A 26,282-nucleotide genomic window follows, 5' to 3' on the forward strand; every position below is an offset into this window, starting at 1 on the left:
ACTAGTCTGTTACGGTCCAGAAAAAAATTCCGCCTTGTTGCATCCATCTTCACATATCTAGAGTTGCACTATTACAATTATTGATTCATATAAAACTATGTATTTTTGTTGGAGGCTCAGTCACACATTTGGTAATGCAAGAAACAACAATCTTGTAAAACAGGCAAAATACAAATAACATAGCTAGCAGTATTATTAAAGTCGTAAGTAAGAATTTTTTTTATTATTAATTATTTATTTTTGCTGTGTTCGGTCTTCATTTCTGTGCGAGGGCTTTCTCTAGTTGCGGCAAGGGGGGGCCACTCTTCATCGCGGTGCGCGGGCCTCTCACTATCGCGGCCTCTCTTGTTGCGGAGCACAGGCTCCAGATGCGCAGGCTCAGTAGTTGTGGCTCACAGGCCTAGTTGCTCCGCGGCACGTGGGATCCTCCCAGACCAGGGCTCGAACCCGTGTCCCCTATATTAGCAGGCAGATTCTCAACCACTGTGCCACCAGGGAAGACCTGTAAGAATTTTTTTTTAATTAATTAATTAGTTTATTTTTGGTTGCGTTGGGTCTTCATTGCAGCGCGCGGGCTTTCTCTAGTTGCGGTGCGCGGGGGTGGGGGGTGGCTTCTCATTGCGGTGGCTTCTCTCGATGCGGAGCACTAGCTCTAGGCGCACGGGCTTCAGTAGTTCTGCCACACGGGCTCTAGAGCACAGGCTCAGTAGCTGCGGCTTGCGGGCTCTAGTGCACAGGCTCAGGAGTTGCGGCCCACGGGCTTAGTTGCTCTGCGGCACGTGGGATCTTCCCAGACCAGGGCTTGAACCCATGTCCCTGCGTTGGCAGGTGGTTTCTTAACCACTGCGCCACCAGGGAAGCCCCTGGATTGATTTTTAAAATTAGGATAGGATCATGCCCATGATAGGAAAACATTTGATTCATATGCAAAGGTCCAAGAAGTCAAGAAAATGTTATAAAGGATCATACAAGCCGGGTCCAGGATCTTGGGCTAGCTGTCTACTTCTGATGTCTTCTTCCTCTCATCCTAGTGTGAGTGTAGTTTCTCCTCTGAGCATTGTTTTAAGGTGATTTTGAGTTCAGCCATAATCTCTATAGGCCAGTCCAGTGTAGGGACCCTTTGTAAGTGCAAATTAATCCGAATCAGTTCTCTTCAGTTTCAGTATGCATGAGCTAGTTAAGAGTCCCTGATAAGAGTCCTTCTGTCTAGGTTGGAGATAGTCCTTTAAATTATGTCTTTTCCAGTATGCATAATCCCCTGGTTGCAGGTCGTGGGGCATCTGATCTTCATCTAAAAGATTACTGAGATAAGCTTCAAAAACAAACTCAGAGTGTCCTTTTAATAATTTAATTAAACTTTGCATTAATATAACCTAACAGCAAGGAACTATCTAGGAAGTGAGTCTTAGTAAATACAGACCTCCATTAACAAAACTGGGATTTCTGGGATTTAATATTCATTGAAACATAATCTTTTTTCTGTCTGAGTTTATCCTCATTTCTTCCAAATATAACCAAATTAAGACCAATTTGTTTGCAAAATAAGTCTGGCCTCAATAAACTTGGCTTGATGATTAATATAACTATAAGTGATCATATAGGCTTTTTTGCTTTGATGAAACTTTTATAAGGAGTCTCAAACTGAACTTTTAAAAGACCTCTCAGGGCTAGGGAAGTCATGACAATGGCTTATCACAGATTTCGCTTAACAGATCTAGGTGAATTCCTCCCTTTTCAAGGTCCCCCAAATACCTTGAGATTTCTGTCACATGTTGTGCATTTTTTTGAGTCTATACTGACTACCCCCCATTTTCCAGACATAATTAATAAAGCCAGAATTCCAGGCTTATTTATGATGAGCAGCCTAGATAGGTTAGTTATATATGGCTAACATTTTCTGGATAGATACTCTGGTATTTTTCTGCTAGTGGATACCACTGATAGATTTACAAGGCTACCATCCAGTTTGAGGTCATTAGCACATTTGGTGGTTGAGGTCTTTCATTCCTTCTTCCCCAGTAGGGCCAGTGAGTTCCCCTTTCCTGCTGTTAATCCTTTCCTTCCCAGTGCGTAAGAATGATGGAGTTTGTTCTGTATGGAAAATTTGTTTGCCAAAGTAATCTTTAAAAATTTTCTTTCATACATTATTAGTGTTCTCAGTTTTGGGGTTTATGCTTGGGAAAATGAGCACTTAAATGGATACTTGCTGGATATTGTTTAATTTTTTCAGAATTTGTATTGCTAAATAACAGTAGGGATAACGGGCTATCCCACAATCATAAATAGTTGCTTTGATTATTTCATATTGACATTGTTTCATCATAAGAATCTTCAGGTGTATACTAAAAACTGCTGTGCCTTTACTAGAAATTTGAGATAACAGGAACTAAGGTTGGGGTTTGAAGAATTTTATTAAGAATTTAAGGCCACTTCAGTTTAGTGTATTAAGTCACATGAGGATATGGATCTGTTTTATCTTTAAAAGAAAGAGTATGTCATGGTTTTCCTATTAATTGTATTTTCTGCAACCATTCTTGAAGTGTGGTTTATATTGAGTAGAGCCCTCAAAGCTCGTAACAGATTTTTAAAAAATATTCTCAACGAAACTCTTATTCTTAGGGAGACTGGTTCACTTGTTAGGCCAAGAGTATAATTAAAAACCCTTAATATAGAAAAGCTTATCTGTCTCAAAATTCTCTTCAGGTAGACTTGCAAACAGTTTAACAGTTTGATGAGTTTCCTTAGATCTTAGGAAAGATGATAAGAAAATTAAAGTTGTCAAAAATTTATAGCAGTTTATACACCCAGATATTCTCATTGTAAATAAGATAAAAATTATTTTTTAAAAGGATCAAAGTCAGAGAATAATAAAATTTTGAAACTGCTAGAACCTTAGAACTCAATTAAACTGGCTCACTTATTTTGGAAAGAGGAAATACTAAATGTATGGTCATTAGAGCTAGCATGTTGTATGTTTCTTTTTCTTTTGCGATTCCAGCTCTTATAACCTATGTTTGGGCCTAGATGCCGTAACTTAATTTAAACATGTATATTTGGATCGTCAATCATATTGATAGGTCTGTCTCTGAGTTTTCTTACAAAGACTGTATTTATTCACAAAGTACTTGTTTTTTGGATTTTGCAACTAGAACCTTTTAAAGATGAATGAACAAACATTGGAAACAACACAGCAGCGGAAACTTCCTGAATGGATGTCTACGCAGAAGACATATTCTGTAGAAGAAAGAAAGGTATGCCGTTCATTGATTATTCTTTCAGATGGAAAATTTAATGTGCATTTGACTGTAAAATGAGTCAATCCTAACTTGTAAACTTTAAGCCATTGTTTACATTTAGAGTTGCTGTTGTGTGAATGAACCAGAATCTAGTTATTGAATGGATGAATGGGATTAAATTTTAACTGGGTTTACAAAAATGAGAATTCTTACTCTGTACTTTCCCTTTTTATCTAGTTTACGTTGTTGACCTTGCCAGTTTGTTCCAATTCATATAATAATTTAGACAGTATTTATTTTGGTGAATTTTTATGGTTAAGTGAGTTTTAAGTCTTCATAGATTTAAGCTCCATCAACCAGTCTTCAGCATTTTATGGCAACATTATTGCATGTAGAATACTAATATAATTGAAGAAAAAATGTAATAAAATAAATGCTTTTATGAAAATAGGATTAGAAGTTTGCAAATAAATTTGTTAGAAAAATAATTTTACAGTGGGTAGCTTTATCTTTGTTAAATTGTCCGTATGACTTCATTAATCTATAAAGCATTAGTTGATAAAACTTAGAACTATAATTTGAATGCTTCAGTGAACTTTATTATTTCAGTGAACATTTATTATTTAATGTGAATTTTACTTGTGCCTTTTCGGAATTTTGTTTAACTCAAGGCATCTATTCAGAAGAGCGTTTTGGAAGATGATCTCCCCTTCTTAGAATTCAGTGGATCCATTGTGTACAGTTATGAAGCTAATGATTGTTCTTTCCTATCAGAAGATATTAGGTAAAGATTTAAATTTCCTACTTTCAGTTTAATTTGGACCCTTAGAATATAACTATTATGGTAATATTTGTATGTGTATTGAGTTTTATAGTTGAGGTGTGTTCAGTACATAATTACTTATACATGTAAAATATCACTGATAAGTTCTAATTCTGCTTTTTAAATAAAAACTTAAAATCACTGAATTAAATTTGTAATGTACCTGTTTGTTCATTCATAAGCCTTTCTATTAGTCTAGCTAATTTTTTGACTTGTCAGTACTTAAGATGTTATATATAGAACACACCAGTTTAGGAAAAACATGCAAAAATTATTCAACCTCTAAAACGCCCCTTTCTATTTCATTGAAAATACCAACATAGTAATACTGAATAGTGATTGTGATTGTCTCTGTTGCATTTAGTTAGCAACAATTATAGCAAATGATCCTGAAAAAGAACATTAAAAATGACTTAGTATTTTTTAAATTGTCTAATTAAATTAGTACTCTGCAATAATGCACTCTAAGGCTCTTGAAGCATTTTACAAGGAGAAATAGGGAATTCATTCAGATCTTTGAAGTTATTATACCTGTCCTTTTTTTTTTTTTTTTTAAACTGTTATACATTGGCATAGAAGAAGCAGAGGTAAATTAAGCTATTTATTAATGGTCTCCTGGTAGATGTATTCTAGAAATAGCATTCAGGTGTCCTCACTCCTACTATAGTTATCTGGCTACATTTGGGACTCATTAAATAGAACTAAATTGTCTCACAGAGAAGGTAAAATCTGTTATTTATGATTATGTATTAACTCTACCATCTTACCTTTGACAATGCTATAGTATGTCCTGTCTGAAGGCAATAAGCGTGGTTTGAAGAGTGTAGTTCTGATGAATTGTATGTTTTATGGAAGGCAGGCAAGTTTTTTTATTTTCACCTCCTTTGGTTACTTTAAAGATTTTTGCTATTCCAGGTTTTCAGCAATTAGATTATGATGTGCCTTTGTGTAGTGTGGTTTGTGTTTATCTTGCTTGGGGGTTCAGTGAGTTTTTGGATCTGTGGGTTTATAGTTTCATCATATTTGAATAATTTCTTCAAATGTGTTTTTTCTCACATCCTGTTATTCTCCTCTTTTGCCACTCTCAATGCAGATAGGTTAGATTGCTTGATACTGTGTTGTTGGTCACGAGGCTCTTTCAGTGTTTAAACTTTTTTCTTTCATTCTTTTTTCTCTCTGTGCTTCAGTTTGAATAGTTTCTTTGGCTCTGTATGCGAGTTCACTTATTTATTTTTTTATTCTGTAGTGTCTGTTCTGCTGTTATCCCATCCTGTGAATTTTAAATTTTGTTGTATTTTTCATCTCTAGAAGTTCCATTTGTTTCTTTTAAAAAATATCCTCTATTTTCGCTCTTATCATATTCATGTTTTCTTTTAAATCTTTGAACATGTTCAGCATGTTTATAATAGCTGTTTTAATATCCTCTTCTGTTAATTCCACTATACTAGTTATTTTTTCTGTTAAATGATTTTTTTCCTGCTTATGAGTCATGTTTTCCAGTTTTTTTTTCATAGCTGACAGTTTTTGATTGGATGCTGTGATTTTACCTTGTTGAATGTTAGATTTTATTGTCTTCCTTGAAGGAAAGGAGCTTTGCTCTGTCAGGCAGTTAAGTTACCTGAAGATCAGACTTAACATTTTGAGGCTTATTTTTAAGCTTTTTTAGGGCATATCTACGGTAGCCTTTATTCTGGACATGATTTAGCCCTGTAATGGGTGTGACCTTTCTGGCTGGAGTCTTAGTTGACTGCCCCAGGTGATCAAAAAGAATCTACTCCACCTTTTCAGAACTTTAATGCCTCTTACCTCTATGTAAGCCCTAGGAGCTGTCCAGCTTACAGTTCCCTGGTTTTTCTTTGTCTAGCCTCGTAGTGTCACTGCATGCTTGCACGTCTTTTCCTGCCTAGCTCCCTCCTCCCCAGGACTCTACCCACAACTTCTAGCTGCCTCCTCTTCTCTGGCTCTGAGCTCTGTCTCCCAATTCAGTGCTCTGCTTTGGACTCTCCTCCCTGTTCTGTTATCTGGAATGTTCCAGGCAGAAAGCTGGGGCAGCAGTAGGCCTTACCATTTATTTCCTTCCCTCAGAGAGCATAGTCCTGTACTGCCCATTGTCTAGTGTCTGAAAACTGTTGTTTATATATTTTGTCCAGTTTTCTATTTGTTCATGAAGGAAAGTTATGACTGATCAGTGTTATTTCATCTTAGCCCAAAGCAGAGGTTGAGTTTAAAAAAATTTTTAAAGTACATTTTTCACTTTTAAAAATTGTGAAATAGGCATATATAAACAATAATATAACAAGCACCCATATTCCTTCCACTAGCTTTATCAAACCTTAATTTTCTTCAAATCTTTATTAAGACATGAAACAATAAAATACAACTGAAGCCCGTGTATGCCCTTTCTGATTCTCTCCTCTGCAGTCCTCTGAGAGAACTCTGTCACGAGTTCAGTGTTTAGCATTCCCTCATATTTTCTATAATTTTCATAATTTTATATCCCCAAATATCATATACTATTACTTTGCCCATTTAGAATCTTTAAAAATAATGCTGTCAAACTCTGTTTATATTCTGCCACTTGTCTTTTTCACTCAACATTTTATATTCTTTTTTTTTTTTTTTTTTGCGGTACGCGGGCCTCTCACTGTTGTGGCCTCTCCCATTGTGGAGCACAGGCTCCGGACGCGCAGGCTCAGCGGCCATGGCTCACGGGCCCAGCCGCTCTGCGGCATGTGGGATCCTCCCAGACCGGGGCACGAACCCGTGTCCCCTGCATCGGCAGGCGGACTCTCAACCACTGTGCCACCAGGGAAGCCCCAACATTTTATATTCTTGAGAATTTTTCTTTTTGGTTTGGTATATGAAGTTCTATTTAAACTTTTATATAATGTTACATTGTTTCAGTATGTTACAATTTGTTCATTCTCTTGTTGACGGAAATGTAGTGTGTCCGTTTTTGCCAGATGGAACAGTATTGCAATGAACATTCTTAAACATTTCTATCTGTGCACATATGAGAGTTTCATATATTTATGAGAAAGATTTGTCAATTCATGCTGTTTACACATCTTTAGCTAGATGTTGTAAGTTTTTTCCAAGAGGATTTTATCAGTTTAAGCATTCACCAGTATGTGAGTGGTCCCACTGGTAGATACCCTTCTCAGCATTTAATATTGTGAAGCTTTGTCACTCAGGTAGATGTGAAATTGTATAGGTTCAATTTACATTCCTCTGAGTTCTATTGAGATTTTGTATCTTCATATATGCATTTGAATTTATTGGCCATTTGGGTATCCTTTGGGGAATTGCCTGTTCCTATTTCCCTCCCTTTTTTTTTTTTGCCCCCACTGGATTATTTCTCTTTTTCATACTGACTTTTCAAGGAATTTTTAATATTTTCTGACTATTCATTATCAGTTATATGTATTACAGATATCGTCTACTGTCTGTGGCTTGTCTTTTAACATTTTGAATGATGTCTTTAGTTATGTAGAAATTAAAATTTTAATGTAATTAATTTACACTGTTTTTCCCCATTTAGCATGAGTGTGTCTGATGGAGATGTGGTAGGATTTGACATGGAATGGCCACCAATATACAGTAAAGGGAAACTGAGCAGAGTTGCACTAATTCAGCTGTGTGTGTCAGAGAGCAAATGTTACTTGTTTCATATTTCTTCTATGTCAGGTTGGTATCTCTTTTATTTGTTTCATTTTTATATGGTTGATAATTGTATTATGTCAACTTTATCCATATAAAATTAAACTCTTGAATTAACTGGTGCTTCTCTCATCACCTTATGTTTATTTAAGTATTTATGTTCTACCTGATTCACTCATATCCCTGTTTTATTTAATTTTTAAATCGTCTCTGTCAAACGTTGATATTATTCCTGTTTTAGAGAGTAGAGAACTGAAGTATAGAGGGGCTAAATTTTAGTGATAACAGAGGTAGCGTTTATGTTAGTTGTTTTTCTGTCATTTATCAATCAGGACTTTTTGCTTTAGGCAAGAAAAGCAACACTCAAGTGTGTTTCTGAATTTAAACTTAAACAGAAGTTTAAGTATAAACATAGAATGTGTAAGAAGTAGAAAATAAATCTATCAAATTTGATAGAACCTATGGAAATAATAAAAAAATGTTACAGTTTTCCCTCAGGGATTAAAAATGTTGCTTGAAAATGAAGCAATTAAAAAGGCAGGTGTAGGAATTGAAGGAGATCAGTGGAAACTTCTACGTGATTTTGACATCAAATTGAAGAGTTTTGTGGAGCTGACAGATGTTGCCAATGAAAAGGTAGATATAATATGTATATTATTGTCACAAACAAGAAATTTGTGTTTCACAGAATGTCCCTTCTATCTGTTTTAGATTTTTTTGAAGAAATAACGTAGGCTATATAATGTTTTTGTAAAAAAGAAGTCCCCAGTGAGTGTTCCATAATGAAAACCTTCAGTTCTAATCCATTGCCTTAGCAAACAGTTTCTTTAAGCAAGCACCCTCTCCCATATTTAGTATTATTTCACTTTGTTTCATATATATGTAAATTTAAATATTGTATTTTAAGTTTATCTCTTTAATCCATCTATATCAATATCTTTTTTTTAACATCTTTATTGGGGTATAATTGCTTTACAATGGTGTGTTAGTTTCTGCTTTATAACAAAGTGAATCAGTTATACATATACATATGTTCCCATATCTCTTCCCTCTTGAATATCTTTTTTTTTTTAAAGAGCATAATGCAGCTCTTGTGGTATGATGCTCTTAGTGGAAGTTTGACCATCCCTTCCATTACCCATATTTCCCCTATTTTATTCATGTAGTCATTAAGTTAAATTCTCATATTAGCCAACTATTCATTTGGCTGAGAAGTAGAAAGCCTACCAACCTATACAACTTTTGTCTATGAATGATGCTTCGACAGTCCAAGAATTTTAATACCTACATTGGGGAAATTCCAGAATTAAATTCTTATAATGTAAACTGCAAATGAGGTTTTGAGTGACAGGAAATCTATTAAGGACTATCTCTGCCTTATATTTTGGTGTAACATTTCCAGCTTTATGTGTGACATGTTCATTTGGTATCAGATAATTAGGATATCTGAAAATAGAAGGAAATAATTTTTGCTGAGTTGATTTTTCATTGCTTTTAGTTGAAATGTACAGAGACCTGGAGCCTCAGTGGTTTGGTTAAACACCTCTTTGGTAAACAGCTTCTGAAAGACAAGTCTATCCGCTGCAGCAACTGGAGTAAGTTTCCCCTCACTGAGGACCAGAAACTGTATGCAGCCACTGATGCTTATGTATGTACCAGACATCTTTAGACTATGATCTGTTTGTTAAACTTTATAATAAATTACTTTATAAAAGTTTTATTGTGGTAGTGGCACAAGCTTAACTAAAATCTTTTAAATCAGTTTGGCATTAAAAATGCTTAGGAAGAAATTTAGTGAAACTTGTAATTCTGAGTATTAATTAGCAAGTACCAATCAATAGATTGTTTAATACTAGTTATTTTTATTGTCATGAAGCCAAAATAATGTCCAATTTATATGTAAAAAATGTGAGTTCTCTGAAAACATGCAAGGCGAATAAGCTTAGACTGAGCAAGAACAAATGGTATTGATGATGTATTTCATTATCGGCCACTACAGAATAAAAAGAACTACAATACAGTTTCTATATTGAAACTGGCCTTATTTCTTACGTTTATATTTAAAATGTGGTAAAAATTTAGAAAAATTGCCTCCACAATTAGCTTTCTACTGCTGTTAGTCAGATGTATTTTCATATTTACATATTCGTACATAATGAAATCTGGCCTTATCTATATATATAGCACTATTGTTTGTTTGTTTCCAAGAAATGTATTTTATGTCTCAATGGACTTTTTTTCCCCTTATACTTTTATTTGTAGATGAATATCTTATTGTTTACTTTTTTGCATCTGTTTTTATGAATGGAAGCTCCTTTTATTTATAAACAGAAGAAATTCAATTTTGTGGGGAAATAGAAAGATAATTTTCCTTTATGTTCTGTTTAAAAAAATCAGAAAACTTGTTGAGAACTAGTACAAGTTCTGTAGCATTTTTATTCATGAGAAATTCGTGTGACTTGATTGTTCCTATTAACAGTAGCTAGAAGGAGGACTGTATATACACTGACTAACAGCTAATAATGAGATAATGGGGAATGGATATCTGTAGTCAAACAGTTTTCTCTTACTTGATTGTATTTTGTTAGATTCCATTTATAAGTTATTTGATTTCGTTAACCTGCTCATAATATTGGACGTTAAAATGTTAAAATTTTTATTTTAAGGTGTAGACAGCTACTTTCTGCATTCTCACAATTGGTGTGGTGAATAAATAAAGACATTTAGACCTTTGCATAACTTAATAGGTTGAATTCAGCTTTTTGGGTGCCTTGGAAATCATTGTTTTAGATTTTTGTAAAGATGGGACGTGAAATTTTATTTGGTGATCTTTATTATACCGTTTTCATTTTTTGGTTTTCCTGTAGGCTGGTTTCATCATTTATCAAAAATTAGAAAATTCGGGAGACTCTGTACAGATATTTGCTATACATGAAGGTATGTTATGGTCTGAAAATAAAAGGTAAGATTTGAATTTGCTCATTTGTGAGGTTTATCTCCAAAAAGTATTCACACATGTGCAAAATATTTAGTATTATTACAACTCCTTGATTGAGCAGTGTTGACATTAGGATGAGGTCTATTTGGCCAAAGCTTAGGGCTTCAGGCATGTTGGTTGTAGCAAAGCAGGACTTAACTAGTTTTCCTTTGTAGCATTGCTGTTCACTAGGCTTCTAGAGTTGGGTCTTAATAACATCACTGATACAACCACCCACCTCTCAGTCTGGAGATTATACATCTTTGCTATAAATATTTAAAGTATATAAGATGCTTTATAGTGCCCTGGTTTAAATTTCTAAATTTTCTCCAGGATACGATAACTCTGCTGTTTTTCTCCAAACAGAATGGCCACTTCCTCCCTCCCTCCCTCCCTCCCTCCTTTCCTTCCAGCAGTGTCAACCTCACCTTTCTCAAATTTTCCCTGTGTATATACAGACGATATTTTCAAATGACCACTTTTGGTTTGTATTATAAGTTTGTGTTTTTTCTTTTATTAAAGGATACAGGAAGATTAGAACATCAGAAAATATAAAGATATTTGCACATTGTTTCTCACTTAAAATACTAGCTTATTCCCAAGATGGTAGCTAATAAACACTAAATGATACAGTAGTTAAATATATTTTTATTCATTTATTAAATATTATTCAGCCCTTTATGAATGGAGATCCAGCAGTGAACAAGACAGGCACAATCTGTTTCCTGAGAGGGAAACCTACAACTTTATGGGGGATATAGATGAACCAAAAAAAGGCAGTGTAGGAAGATGAGCCTTATGATGTGGGAAAAAAAGGTGTTACGGTTAGCATATAGGAGAGGCATCCATGCATATTTGGAGGTATTAGAGAATATTTTATGGAGAAAGTGATGTTTACGGCAAGACCTGAAATATGAGCAGGAGTCAGCTAGCTGAAGAGCAGAGGAGAAGTGTCAAAGGCACAGGAAATAGCAGGGGCCAAGTTTCAGAGGTAAGAGGTATCTATAGGCAACTGAAAGCAGTAAAGCACGGTGAGCTATTGAATGTGACAGTGTGGGGGGTGTAGGAGAAGCAGAAAAAGGAAAGCAGATAGGCCATGTTAGGGGTTTACATTTCCTCCTAAGAGCTATTGAGGGTTTTAAGCACAGGAGTGACGTGAATTACATTAAAAAATACAAACTTGGACTGTAGACCAGAAAATGGGTTCTGGAGGGCAAGGGTCACAGTGGAAAGACCTGTTAGGAGGCTGTGCCCATAATCCAAGTGAGAGGTGATGGTGACCTGGCTTGGTTGGTTGTATTGAGGATGGAGAGAAGTGGATAGATGCAAAAGACACTTAATAGGGCAGTAGAATGAAAAGAATTTAATGTGATGGTGTGAGCCACGTGCCAAGGATCAGTCCTGTGCTGCTGGCATGAGCAACAGTGGTGAGAAACGTTGAAGAGGAGCAGCAGGGTTTGGGGTCGAGGAGTCATACAGTTGATTTTAGGCATGTTAAAGGAAGGAAGCCTGCGAGCTAGCGAAATGGAGGTGGTGGCCTGCAGGCACTTAGATACCCAGCCTGAAACTCAGGGGACAGTTTGAATTCAAGGTAAAGAATGAGGAGTTTGAGATAAAGAAGTGGGGCTGAGAGTCGTGAGGAACTCTTAGTATTTAATGTTTGCGTGGAGGAGGGGGACACCAGAGGAGCTGCCATGGGCATAGAAGGAAATGAGGAGGCGGGGTGTGCAGCAGGCCAAGTAAAGAGCATGTTTTTTGTAGGAGGGTGTTATCAACTGTTTTAAATTTTCCTGAGAGTCTGAGAAGCTGAGGACTCAGAATTAGTCCTTGATTTGGCAATGTGGCAATCATTTGTAATCTTTTACTGCAGCAGCTTTGGTGTACTGGGTGACAAAAGGGTATATCGAGGAGAGAGTGGTCATGGGGGCACAAGAAAGGGTCACAGTCTTGGGTACCATGAAGGTCCTGTAACCGAAGCAAGAGTGGAATGATGTGGGAGAAATCACGTTTGCGTGAATAGAGGACTAAGATGTAAGGAAAGTGAGAAGGCTTGTGTAAGTAACTTTTTTTTTTTTTTTAAGAAGCTTGGTTTGGAAAGAGAATTTTTTTTTATTCATTTATTCATATACCATATTTGTTGGGTGTTTATTGTGGGTCAGGCAGTGTACCACTTGCTGACGAAATTGCACTGAACCAAAGCAGACCAAACCTCTTTACTTCATTTGTCTGAGTGAGGGAATGATGCCCAAGGGGAGAACATGGAAGGCGTGAGGGGAAGAGAGAGCAGAGTGTCTGAGGGACAGTGAGTGTGACTGAGGCGAAATGAGTAAGAGTGAGAGGAATAGGAAATGATGCCAGAAAAGTAGCTTGGGCCAGAGCATTTAGGGCCTTACAGGCTGTGAATCTGACTTCATATTTTATTAATTAAAATAAATACCATGATGAGTGATGCGAAATCCTTATAGGGTTTGGAGCAGCAGAATGATACGATTAAATTTTTACCTTGAAAGTATTTTTCTGGATGCTGTAGGAGGGCAAGTGTTCAGGCAGGGAAGTCGGTTTGGAGGCTCTTGTAATAGTCCAGACAGGAGATGATGATTGTGTGAATTAGGCTGGTAGCAGCAGAGGGGTGAGAAGCCGTAGAGGGTGTATGTATTTGCTGATGAATTCTCTGTGGGCGGTGAGATGTAGAGAGTGAGAGAACAATCTGGGTATTTTGGTTGGATCCACTGAGTGAATGCGAGGGTCAGTCACAGTGGAAAGATTATGAGGAGAGCAGATTTGAGTGAGAAAAATCTAGATTTCAGTTTTGGCCATGCTAAGTTTTAGAGGCTTATTCATATCCAAGGAGATATCTTAGTTGGAAATATGATTCTGGAGTGCGTTCAGGTGGTTGGAGATATAACTTGGCGGTCGTCAGCATACAGATGGTAGTTAAACCAGAGAAGATAAAATAGGGAGCGAGTGGAATAAAGAACAGAAGAGGCCCCCAAGTATTGACGTCAAGGGCACACCAACCTCTAGTGCTCAGGAAGATGAGGCGCATGCAGCAAAGAGGCCTGTGAAGGGGCAGTGATGGAGGAGGAAGCACAGGCGGGTGGTGTTCAGAAGCCAGTGAAGAAAATCTTGTGAGTCCGAGTAAGTCATCTGTTTTCAGTGCCTCTGAGAATTTGAGTGAGATGAGCAGCTAGGATTAACCGTTATATTTGACTGTGTGGAGGCCGTCAGTAACCTTCCTAAAAGCAGCTTTTGGAAGAAGCTTAGTGGGAGTCAGTTTAGGAGAAAATTGAATTAGAAAATTTGAAGACAGTGAGTATGGACAATTCTTTCTTTCAAGGAATTTTGCTGTAAATGGGAGTAGTGATGTGAATACAGACTAATCAGATTGGTGGGGAGACGAGATAATTCTCATTGTTGTTTCTGTTTTCTTAATGAAGTAAGAAGTGAAGTTGTTCTCTGAGTAAAAGGAGGGACAGGCAGGTGTTGGGGGCTTGAAGAGAGAGAATGAGGTATGAAATAGTCATCTTGAGAGTGGGAGAGTGGGAAATGTAGAATAATTAACAGTCATTACTGAGGGTTCGTCGAGATCTGTGCATGAATTTAAAGCAAAGTATCATAATCATAACTGTGTTTTATTTTCAACTATATTCAACTGTTTCGGTATAGACATCAACTAGGTAAAAAAAGTGGGTTTAATTAGAGTAGTGTTTTGCCATAGAAGAAGGAAGGAGCAAAAGAGTTCAGTCCACAGAAAGGAATGATTAATATGGGTAAGGAAGGACCGTAAGACATGGGTGATGGGGGGAGTGACAAGGGTAATGGGTAAGGAAAAGGCGGTAGGTCAATGGACTTGGTTCTGAAAGTGTGAAAGAATTGCTGTATTGGGGAAGGCGTGTTGGAAAGAAAGATAGCATGCAGGTGTTCAGAGGATGGAATGCTTGTAATTGAAGTTTGGAAATGGTGACTTTACTGGCAATTGTAACATCAAGGGTATGGTTATGGGAAGGAGTGGCTGAGGTCAGTTGAGGAAAAGATGGTTGGAAATGGAGGGAATGAGGAACTGAAAACACCATACTCTTAGGTGGCCAGGAATTATCAAGTTACCTGTGAATGTTGAAGTTACCAGGAATTATCACAGGAGTAGTAGGGAAGGAAGAGACAGTGAACCAGGTGCCGAAATCTTCAATGAATTATGTAATTTTGAGATCACAGGATAACTGCAGCAAGCAGGAATAGCTAATGGTGTATCCTATGTCCAGTGCTTCAGAGGAGCCGGGTGGACTTGTAAAGGACACAAGAAGTGGTGATGAAGAGTAAGAAATTCTAAGCAGGGGAAGGGTTTGGGAAAGGTGGGCAGGTTTTGTGGTGTTGATGGAGACCCATCAGACAGAATGAAGCTGCGAGTTTGGAAGATGACCACTGATTAGAAAGGCTTGCATTTTATTTTGTGATGACTGGTAATGAGGGCAGTGAGGAATGGCTGCCGGGTAAGGTTATGTTTACCAAACTGTATTTAGTACGTAGCCTCCCATGTGGTGTTTTATTGATTTCTGATTTTGAAATAGTGAAGATGGGTTCCGATTCTCATTTCTGCCTTCACCTTCTGCCTAGGTTGATAACCACTGGGTTGTAATATGTATGAATGAAGATCACTTAGAATTTAGTCTAAAATTTTAAAGAGCAAAAATTTGGAAGGGAAATAAAGTGACTGATGTGATTTGGAGATAGGTTAAGGAAGTCTTTTTGTTGGAATTCATTTAAAGAAACAAAATGAAAATTTAAGCCATAATGCTGTTTAAATAAATATCTCTGCTTTGTAGTTTGAAAATTAGTACTGATTCTTTTTTCCAGAGGAAGAAGTACTACCTAGTGACGTGAAGAAACAATTGACTTCAGTCTCCGAGGAGATGATAGATCTGGCTAAGCACCTTCCTGATACTTTCGAAAAACTGGAAAATCCACAGAGGTTAAATATTTCTGTTTTTATCAATTCTGTTTGTTCTTATTGCATTTTCCTATATATAGTGAAGAATTACTGTTCATTAGGGTAGACTCATGCTTGCATACATGCACGCAGACTGATGTATAAATCTGAGAAATATCTTTCCAATTGTTAAATTGTGCACAAAAAGTTTGAGGCTTTTCTGTCTGCTTTGTAGGATGTTTTATGAAGCAAAGCAAAATAAAACTCCTAAGTTCACATGAAAGAAAATATTGAAGATTCAAAGTTGTCTCTTTCTTTCTGTTTATGCTCATTTTTCATTTAATTATATTTATAGTTTGGTTACTTGAAATCTATAAATAAAAGCAACTTTTAGTAGCTTCATTTTTCTGGCTATTAAGTGATTATTATATAAAGAGGTCTACCTAATCAGCAGACAGTTAAAACAAGAGGCATTTAGATTTTAAAGACTATTTTATAGCCGAAGCATTAGATAACTTGAGATATTTGGATTAACAGACATTGGACTACTGGTGCCCAGCAGCTGATTCTTCTTGGAATCAGGCCTGGCTCTGTCCTTAATTGCTGAATGACTTAATTGTTAAACCTCTAAAAGCAGGAGTGCTCTTGAACAGTGATTGATTATAATGTGGTAATAAAATTTTGAGGCCAAAATCCTTTGTATGAATGTGAAGCAGTTAGTTGAAATAGAATTCTGACTCTGGCAAAATGCAATGTTAATGTATTCTTTTTTGGATGAGATTTGTGGTAGATTTTGATGGATTTCAAAGTATGAGGTAGAAATTCAGCTCTTTTTCAAAGTGATTTTCCCCCTAGCAATTTGTTTCAGTAGTTTTTATGTAACTTTGAGAATTTCTGAAAGAAATAACTGTCAACTGGGGAAAGGTACTAATAACACTATTTCATATTCATTTTTACATTTTTCCCTCCATGGAAGAAGAAAAATCACCATTTACATGAAAAATTACTGTTCACATGCATTTCAGATTTTTTCTAGGAATTAGAATATCTATTGAATGTAAATTACATGTGCTTAATGCTTTGCTTTGTAATATCAACGCTAAGTAGTTTTCTTAAAATTTGAGAATGGGGAATACTGGATTCATTTTTTTAAAAAAAGATTTATTATCTATTTATTTATATTTGGCTGTGTCGGGTCTTAGTTGCGGCCTGCGGGCTCTTTGCTGTGGTGCACGAGCTTCCCTCTAGTTGAGGCGCAGAAGCTCAGTAGTGGTGATGCACGGGCCCAGCTGCCCCACGGCATGTGAGTTCTTAGTTCCCTGACCAGGGATCAAACCTGCATCCCCCACTTTTGGAAGGTGGATTCCTTACCGCTGGACCACCAGGGAAGTCCTTGGATTCATTTTTAATAAAGGTATATCTTGTAAAGTTTTAGTGTCAAAACAAAAACTAGTTAAATCTCTTATTTCAGGTTCTTTGTAAAAGTCTCCGGTATTACTTCACTTATGTAGATTACACTTCTAAACCAGGGGAGAACAAAAAAGGCCTCTGAACAGCCAAAATATATGCCATAAACATGAATTCAAGTTCACTTAACTGCACTTCCAGTGGACTGCGTGAGGCCACATTCACAGCATATTTGCTTTTCATTTATAAATACAGTTTGACAGGCTTGGATATCTGCTTAACATGAAAATCAGGTATGGATAAGGAATGACACCATAAACAATTAGTTTGGGACAAAACACTACTGACACTTTAGTAAGCACGCAAGTCAGCTGTTGAATGTAGAAGTACCTTGCTGTACTAGAGAGTAGCCCAGAAGCTATAAGCATATAGTGGGTATTAGGGTATGAAGAGCATCTTTAATCCAGTGTGTCCTTTAAGTGAAGATCTTCTTCTTTTAAAAAGCATTAAAACTTGTCCTTAGAGTTAACACAATTAAAGTTGAACTCACCTTTCTTAAATTTTTTTTTAGGGTTTCTGTACTATTGAAGGATATTTCAGAAAATCTGTATTCATTGAGGAAGATGATACTTGGTTCTACTGAGAATGAACTGAGGCCCAGCAGTAATTTTCACTTATTACCGTTGGAAGAGCCCACTGCTGGTGAAGTACAACAGAAACAAATTAGAGAACATAAAATTTTTACTAAAGTTACAGATGAAGCATGGGACACAACACCTGATAATTTAATTAAACATGATGGAGAAAATGTACTTGCAAACGAAGTAAAACAAGAAGAAGATGGATTTGAAGATGAACTAGAAGATAATAAGTTGGAAGAGACTCCAGAAAGAGTTTGTTTCATGTCATTAGATATTACAGAAGATGAACTCCAACGTTTGGAACAACAGGCTCAGGAAAAACATCTTGGTGATGTTACTTGCAAATCTCCTGAGGTACTAAATACAGTAAAGAGAAGACAATTTTCATTCATGGTAGTGGTTGGCTGATTTTTTCTGTAGAGGGGCAGATAGTAAATATTTTAGGCTTTGCAGACCACACAGTTTCTGTTGTTAACTGCCCAGTTCTGCCAATTCAGTGTGAAAGCAGCTATAGACAAATAGCCTGTCTGCATTTCAGTAAAACTTTATTTACAAAAGCAAAAAGTGGACTGGGTTTGCTACTCCTGACTTACTATAATAAGCAGCATTTTATAGTGGAAAGATTTTTAGTGTCAATACACATTTGTTATAATTTGCTAAGCATTTCTCCTACCTAATATATACCTCTTCTTTTTGTGGATTCCCTACATATCTACTAGGGATTCTCTTCCAAACTTGATTTTTGAGAGTAGTTTTATTTCTTCATATGGGTTTTCTTCACTTGATAGTCTGAGAGGGTTTCTAATAAACTGATGTTTTTGCTTGACACTAACCTTTACTGTCATCTAGAGTCAGAAACCTACATTTTTTTCTTGATAGATTATTGTTAAACATTCTATATTTTCTCTCAACTTCATGTTTAGGTTTCTAATTATTATGTTCTGATCTGATTAGTTTAATTTGTGAGATTATGTTTTTCTGTTGGCTAAGAAGCATATTTTTTGAAATAGTGAAGTTGTATTGGAGGAATCATTGTGTTTCTTTTATTGTAAAGACAAAAGAGACATGTAGCTGTATAATTTTTACCTCATTTGTTTTTCATTAATTAAAAAAATTACCTTTGTTGCTTATGTTTGGTAGAATTTTATACATTTTCTTTTATAATAACTAAGTTTTAAGTTTTTAAAATTAGATTTGAAAGTCATTTAATAGGATTATTTCCTCAGTTTTCTAATGACAGAGTCTCAGTACTTCTCTGTGTTTGGTAACTATATTAGTAATCACTTCTGTCAGTATATGAATGCACTTTATTTTAACATTGTTTTCATACCAACCATTTGTAAAGCAGATTCTTCTTTTGGGGAATATCTTTTGCTAACATCTGCATTACCTTTTGATTTTCTAGAAATTTTGTATTAGTTATTCACTTTAAAGTGATATGTTTCATACAGTGACATAGAATTGTGATCAGGATTTCATGATCTGACTCACATCTTTTACTCCAATTATTGCCATTTTTTATTCTGTAATAATTATTAGCATTTAAAAAATTCATTAAAGACCCACACAGCAAATAAATAATGATTTAAAAAGTAAAAACACTTCTGTGTTTTTATCTTTCTATCTACCTGTCATATAAACATATAAATATATATTATAAATTTATTTATTAGAGAAGAATAGGAAGTAGTCTAAAGTTATTTAGCATATAGGAACTTTATTTTGTGGAAAAGAGGGTATGGAGTCAATTATGCTGGAAATTAATGTTTGAAATTTTTTTTTTTGTCTTCCAAGGATAACGAAGAGGATATATCTTATGTAATTGAGAGTGATGAAGATTTAGAAATGGAGATGCTTAAGGTATGTTCAACATTATGGATAATTACTTCCAGTTCTTTCCAAGGGACATTAATTAAGTAAAATATTGCCTAATTCTAAACTGGTCCCACCACAATGAGATTGCTATCACTTATGTAACATTAGATTTTGTTTTCCATTTCATATTTCTTTATATCTTGGTATGGTCTATGAATAATGTAGTAGTAGTAGGAGTAGTATACTAATTTTTACATAGTAGAAAACAGTAGTATGTTTTCTCTTCCCTCTTAGGTCACTTACTTTTCCTGGAACATGGGTAGTGATTCAGCTCTCCAGTATTGAAATAGGTTTCTCTTTCTTCCCATCCATGTATATCCACTTGTATTTGGAGGTTCTGTTTTTATACATTCCATATTCTTCTTTACTTCCTTTGGTTTTATTTGCTGTTTTCTATTATATATAATTTTCTAATGTTTTAAATGGTTCAGTTTTCCCCTATTTTGTTATCAAAGTTGAATATATCATTTAATAATTTATGTATTTTCTACTTCACCTGACCTCGGGTTTCTTTGTCAGGTCTTATGAATCAAGGATGGAAAATTAGAAAGAAAAGCCTAAATTTTGCTAAATAAAGTGAAAAATGAAGAAAAACACAGAAGTTCACCATTACGCATACTTGTTAGTCCTCATCTTTAGGTTGATGTGATTTTTCTTTTTATGAAATGAGATTAAGTTCCTGATTCTTTAATTTTGAGGCAGTGTAGTGGGTAGTGATAGGAATGTGGATTCTGAATGTAAATGTGGGTTCAAATTCTAGCTTCTCCCTTTATTAGCTGTGTGACTTTGGGCGAGTTTCTTAGCTTTTTGATACTCAGTTAACAGTCGTATTTATTATTAAGGTGTTACTTTTGAAGAGTTTACTAAAGAGCCTGGCATTTCCTAAGTGTTTATAATAAACATTAGCTAACAATAATAAAAGAGTGTACATACTAAACCATATTCCTTTAGTGATGAGCCATTTCTCCGAGGAGTGCCGTTAAAGTAGTGCATTTATAGGATAGTTGTGGACTTTCACAACTTTATATTATATATTGAACCTCTTCACAACTTTATATTATATATTAAACCTCATATGAGAGAACTTTATTTCCAAAATGCTTTTCTAAGTCTGTTTGTTGACTTGAATAAAAAATCAGGAAGAAAATCACTTGTTTTTCCTTTTGTAGGCCTGAAATGAATACACTTTTAAAAAAACCTTTAAAGTCAAACTTACTAAATGGAAGGTTTAATATAAAGAGAAAATGAGAACTGTGGTTTAATAATTCTTCCTGTTATTTCTCAGTTAGAAATTTTACAGATGAAACAATTTTGAAATATCCTTAGGTTCGTTAAATAGATAACCTTGATTTAGGGGAGGAAATCAGATATCAAGCCAAAATGAAAACAAATAAACTTCATTTCACATTTGTAATATTCCTTTCCTAAAATTATCTGTCTTTTGTTGTTGTTTTGACAACTCCGAAAACACATTTATTGTTTGCTTATAGTTTAAACCTTACGCTTACTCAAAAAGAATGTGACTGACACATGATATAGAGAAACTCATTACAAAAATAACATTAAAACCCACATTTACCACTTCGGAATTGAAAGCATTGAAATATGATAAAGAAAAAAATGTTTTAAATAATCTAAATTCAAAATTTATGGTAACTTTCCCTGGGGGCAGTTCATTATATGGTATTAATGAACCCTGTTTATGCTGGCAGTATTCCTCTTTGGCCTTGTGCCTTAGAAACCGTTCTTGAGCACATATTTAAACTGGAGCACACATGTTCTTTTGTGGTATTGCTTGCACATCTGCCAGCTTTGAACTAAATTGTAGGCTCTGTTAATAATACTCCTTTTGTGTTCGCTGAAAAAGATACAACACTGTCAATGATTTTGCTTTTAAAAATTCTTTTAAACGTTCAGTCTTTAGAAAACCTAAATAGTAGCACAGTAGATCCAAATCATTCAAAATGCATAGAAATGGAAAGAAATCTGGGTCTTCCTTCTGAAGAAGATGATGAAGATGAGAATGAAGCCATTGAAGAGGAAGAAGTTGTTGATGAAGGTAAGCACTGTAATATGTTTGAAACGGCTCATCTCTGATACCTACCACTGATTTTAATTTAGGGTCCAGGTTTTAAACATTTTGGAGGTCAGTGATTTTGTGGCATGTAGTTAATTAGGTCCTAGAAACTTGTCATTAAATCCCTTAGTGCTTTGGTCTTCATAAAGCACAATGTTACTATTTAGAAGAGTAAAGTAATAGAAGTGTTGTGTCATTTGGTGAACATGGTGCTGTGAAACTTTTCATCCTAAATTTTATATTTTGTTTGTCAAAATCATAAAAAATCATTAATAAGAAATCGTAAATTAATTAATTATATTAAACATTATTGTAAATGGCGTAGGTACACAGTGTCTGTCCTTCAGGAGCTTATTACTTAAAATAAGTGACAGAGTGTCAAATAGCAAAATGGACTAATTTTCATCTTGTATATGCAAACTCTAGTAAAGAATCCACTAAGTGAATCTTCTGTCATTTAAGTGATATGATACTCATTATGACAAGGTGTGGGTGTCTTCTCATAGAGTAGAACTCTTTAGAGCTAGATTTCATCAGTGTTAAAATGTGGAAAATTTAAAATAATTTTGTAGATGGAAATACATGAAAATGTTAAAAAAGTTTTTTTCCTATGTTTTCTTGTATTAAATATGGACAAATATTCATTTGTTTAGAAATGAATTATCTTGACTCTTTGCTTTGCTCTTTCTCCGCCCCTCATGAACCCTTAAACCTGAGGAAAAAATGAAAATCAGTGGGGTAAAATTAATGTCATTCCATTCTGCTATGCAGTTGGAATTTTGGTCAAAGATTTGGTGGAATGGTAATTAAAATGAAGATCTTGTTTTATCTATAGATTTTATTTGTGACAGTAATGTGATTTCTGCTTACTATCGATTGGAAGTTGGTTATATTATGAAATTTGGATTGGCGTTTTGCTTGCCCTTGTTGGCTCTAAATGTTAGTTTTTGAAAGTATAGCAAATTCCAAAACACTGTTTTTTTACGGGGCTGGCAAACTGAATCACAACAAAGTTCTAATCCTTAGTATTAGGTAATTAATCAAAGGGTTTACCTGGAATCATGACTGGTACCCAGAGGACAAAATTGGGTGGATTTAAAAGACAACAGTGACCTTTGGTACCTACCACTATATTCTTTAAAAGAAGTCAGTGAAATAAAACTTACTCCCTCTCACTTTGTGTACTTCTATTTTAACGTAAATGTCCATTTTATTTTAAGACTGTTGGTTACCAGGACCTACTGCAAAGCAAATTAATTGCCTCAAGACCTACTTTGGCCATTCTAGTTTTAAGCCGTGAGTATAATCTCAGTTAATTAAGTTGCATATTTACTGTTTTCTTCACAAAGGAAAAAAGGCAAAGAATCCATCCATTTAACAGTAAAAGCACAACTTCATTATAGTTTATACATGCCACACTGTATTTTTTCTAAGTGACTACAGAATTATTTTGAAGTAATATTTATGTAAAATTCATGTCTGCAGATTGTTTTTATCAGTGGGGAAAATGGTTTTCCTTACTATAGAGAGTTCTGGGTAGAGACATTAATAAATTAATTTAATGCTGACTTGTATTTTATTATATACGTATCTGTGTGCCTGTCTGTGCATCTCATTGTCCAAAGCATGTTGTTGTAATAGAAATTCATTAGACAATAGTTTGAAAAACAGTGATAATCATATCAGTTTTAACATATTCAAAGGTATTTACATCCAAGGGGGGCACATTTATAAGTATTAAAATGAGAGGAATACAAATGAGATGAAGAACAAGTAAAGTTGAATAAAACTAATAAGAACGTAAAACTCTAGACTGTATTTTTTCTATTTTGGGAATTTAAAATTTAATCCATGGAAGCATTTCTTTCATTTTTCCTTTTGATCTTAAAAAATAAAAAAAAAATTAAACTATGTCCTACACATAGAAAAATGCACATAAATGTACATATCAGTGAATTTAAGATCACCTTTCCAGTTGATTTTTCCCTCAACATTTTATTAAAAGAAATTTCAAAGATACATTAGAGTTGTTTTTTTTCTTACTATGAATGCCTGTATATTCACCATTAATTCACTGTTAACATTTCATTATACTTGCTTTATTATATATTGATTTTCTCTCTATCCACTTTTTAATCCATTCAATTTTTAAAATGCATCTCAAGGTAAATTGTAGACATCCTTACACTTCCCCCTAATTACTTTAGCATGTAAATCATTAACTATAGTTAAATATTTATTTATTTATTTAATTTTTAAACTTTTGAGCTAAAATTTACATACAAAGAAATGGTTAAACCTTAGGTGTTTAACATTTGCAAATCTTAAGTGTACATGTAACCTAAACCCTTTTAAAAATATGGAACATTACAATCACTCCAGAAAGTTCCCTCATTTCCCTTCTTAGTCAGTCTTTTCACCTAGAGCATTTCTCTTATTTATTTTATTTTATTTTATTTTTTTATTTTTTATTTTTTATTTTTTATTTTTTTCTCTTATTTATTTTAAATCAGTGACTCTGTTGGATATCTAGGATGAAGCTGGAATTTATGTTATACTTTAGCTATATGTAATAAAATTTAATACAAATATGAACAGAAGTCCTAGTTGTTCAGTCAGCTTGAATGGGAGGTTGGTCAAATGGGGCTTTTGTTTTCAAGTTCCAGGGTTCTTATATTTTTATTGAAGCTCAAAAATGTAAACAAAATTCTGGAGGAAGTGAAAAAATTAAATGGATTTCAACTTGTCCCTTGGGTTTCTTGTTAGTAAAACAGAGCAGCTTTTTGCTTTTCATTCTCCAGGGTTCAGTGGAAAGTGATTCATTCTGTATTGGAAGAAAGAAGAGATAATGTTGTTGTCATGGCAACTGGTAAGTTGTACTTAAGCAAATAATCTAATCCTTTAAAAAATAAAACTTCAAGGTTTTGACATGCTTAGTCTTTCCATAAACTCTCAAAATACAAATATGTATACAATTGGTGTGAAATGTAGAAGAGAGTGAGCTGAGGGTAGATGCTCAAATTTATGCATGAATTAACTCTTAGGAAGGTAGCACATTAGTAGTGACTGTTCATCTCATACAAGTATATTGTAAAAAGAAATCAAAGTACCAAGGATTTAGTTTTATTTGTCTGAATGTATTATTTTTATTTTAAGGGTATGGAAAGAGTTTGTGCTTCCAGTATCCACCTGTTTATGTGGGCGGGATTGGCCTTGTCATCTCTCCCCTTATTTCTTTGATGGAAGACCAGGTGCTCCAGCTTGAGTGAGTAATGCTTTCATTGCCACATTACCACCCTTTTTTTTTCTTTCTGTGAAGGAAATATTTGATTTATCATGTATGTTAAAATCTAGTTCGCAGTAATGCATTGCTAAAAGTGTTGCTTTGTCTTTATTAGTAATAAATGACACTTTAGTGGAAGAGCTTATATACTTTCTTGAGTTCTCTGTAATCCAAGGCTGCCAGATGGCCCCGAAAAAAATTTTTAAAAAGCAAATTTTATGCCAGTTTACACTACATATCACAAAATTCTTTTCTCTTTTGGTTACCCTTCTTTAGCCTAGTGTGAAGTATATACATGGAAGTGTAGTTTTTAGTTGTGAAAGATTTTAAATTTCTTTAATCTGAGCCTGCAATCTTTTTGGGAAACCCACCTTAACAGCCTGTCTTCTAATACAGCCTTTGAAGGAATTTATTTATCAAATTAGTGAGTTACAAAAAGAGATTGCAAAGAAGAAGGATGTACATCATTATATTTCTTTGTTCTTTCTCACTTAAAAATGAAGTTGATATTTGTAGTGTGCACATGGTTCCAGAATATTTGTTTTTCTTCTTACAGAATGTCCAACATTCCAGCTTGCTTTCTTGGATCAGCACAGTCAAAAAATGTTCTAGAGGATATTAAATTGTAAGTAATTTATATGATTTCTGATCATGTGGTCAAGCGTCTGTGGTATGTGGGAAAATTTTGTACACAAAAAATTTTTATTTAATGCATGGGCAAAATATCCATAATTTAAAAATATACTTCCTTTTTATAGTATATTTATGGAACTGTTAATTTTAAAATCTTTCAAGCTCAAAGAAATCTGTTATGTTCAGTTCTTGGACTGGAAGGCTAGCATTATTATGATAGAATTGTAAAATTTTGTTTTGGAAGAGAACTTGGAGAGTATCTAGTATTGTCTCATTTCACATATGAGGAAACTGAGGCCCAGAGAAAAGAATTTGCCCAAAGTCACCTAATGAATTAATGGCTGAGTGGGGACTGGTTTCTAGGTCTCTTGCCCCACCTATCCTGTCATGACATAATTCCTAACAAGAATAATGTCTCAGGCACACAGAAGTGTGTGTATATATGTATTAACATGTATATGCATATATATTAATACACATTCACATACACATACGTTTACTGAGTTTTAATAAATGCATACAAATATGTAACCTAAACTTCTAGCCAGATGTAGAATATTACTGTTACTCCAGAGAGTTCCTTCATGTTCCATCCCAGTCTGTCCTTCTATTCACCATCCTAAAGTGAACCAGTGTTTTAAGTTTTTCTACCATGCTTTTGTTTTGTCTGTTATAGAACTTCATATAAATGAAGTCATACAATGGGAACTCTTTTAAGATTTCTTTCCTTCAGCATCATGTTTTGA

The 26,282-nt window shown here is 34.7% G+C and overlaps 1 protein-coding gene across 5 annotated transcripts in view; it reads left to right on the forward strand.

Annotated features, from left to right (window-relative positions):
• The window catches only part of WRN (WRN RecQ like helicase), a 128,027-nt gene that overhangs the window by 28,423 nt on the left and 73,322 nt on the right, over positions 1 to 26,282 (forward strand). For all 5 annotated transcript variants that reach the window (XM_089903745.1, XM_022571149.3, XM_022571151.3 and 2 more), the window contains 14 exons: positions 3,150 to 3,251; positions 3,908 to 4,020; positions 7,601 to 7,746; positions 8,207 to 8,355; positions 9,218 to 9,367; positions 10,587 to 10,656; positions 15,548 to 15,662; positions 17,599 to 18,022; positions 19,463 to 19,528; positions 21,461 to 21,602; positions 22,841 to 22,916; positions 24,422 to 24,489; positions 24,777 to 24,885; positions 25,460 to 25,528. In XM_089903745.1, coding sequence (XP_089759871.1) covers positions 3,162 to 3,251; positions 3,908 to 4,020; positions 7,601 to 7,746; positions 8,207 to 8,355; positions 9,218 to 9,367; positions 10,587 to 10,656; positions 15,548 to 15,662; positions 17,599 to 18,022; positions 19,463 to 19,528; positions 21,461 to 21,602; positions 22,841 to 22,916; positions 24,422 to 24,489; positions 24,777 to 24,885; positions 25,460 to 25,528 — 1,787 coding nt within the window. In that variant the 5' untranslated portion in view covers positions 3,150 to 3,161. The remainder of the gene's footprint in view (positions 1 to 3,149; positions 3,252 to 3,907; positions 4,021 to 7,600; positions 7,747 to 8,206; positions 8,356 to 9,217; positions 9,368 to 10,586; positions 10,657 to 15,547; positions 15,663 to 17,598; positions 18,023 to 19,462; positions 19,529 to 21,460; positions 21,603 to 22,840; positions 22,917 to 24,421; positions 24,490 to 24,776; positions 24,886 to 25,459; positions 25,529 to 26,282) is intronic.

The sequence above is a fragment of the Delphinapterus leucas genome, chromosome 21, assembly GCF_059928025.1.
Source record: "Delphinapterus leucas isolate spDelLeu-1000000601 "Yukka" chromosome 21, BTC_Dleu_Yukka2, whole genome shotgun sequence".
In the NCBI taxonomy this organism is placed as follows: domain Eukaryota; kingdom Metazoa; phylum Chordata; class Mammalia; order Artiodactyla; family Monodontidae; genus Delphinapterus; species Delphinapterus leucas.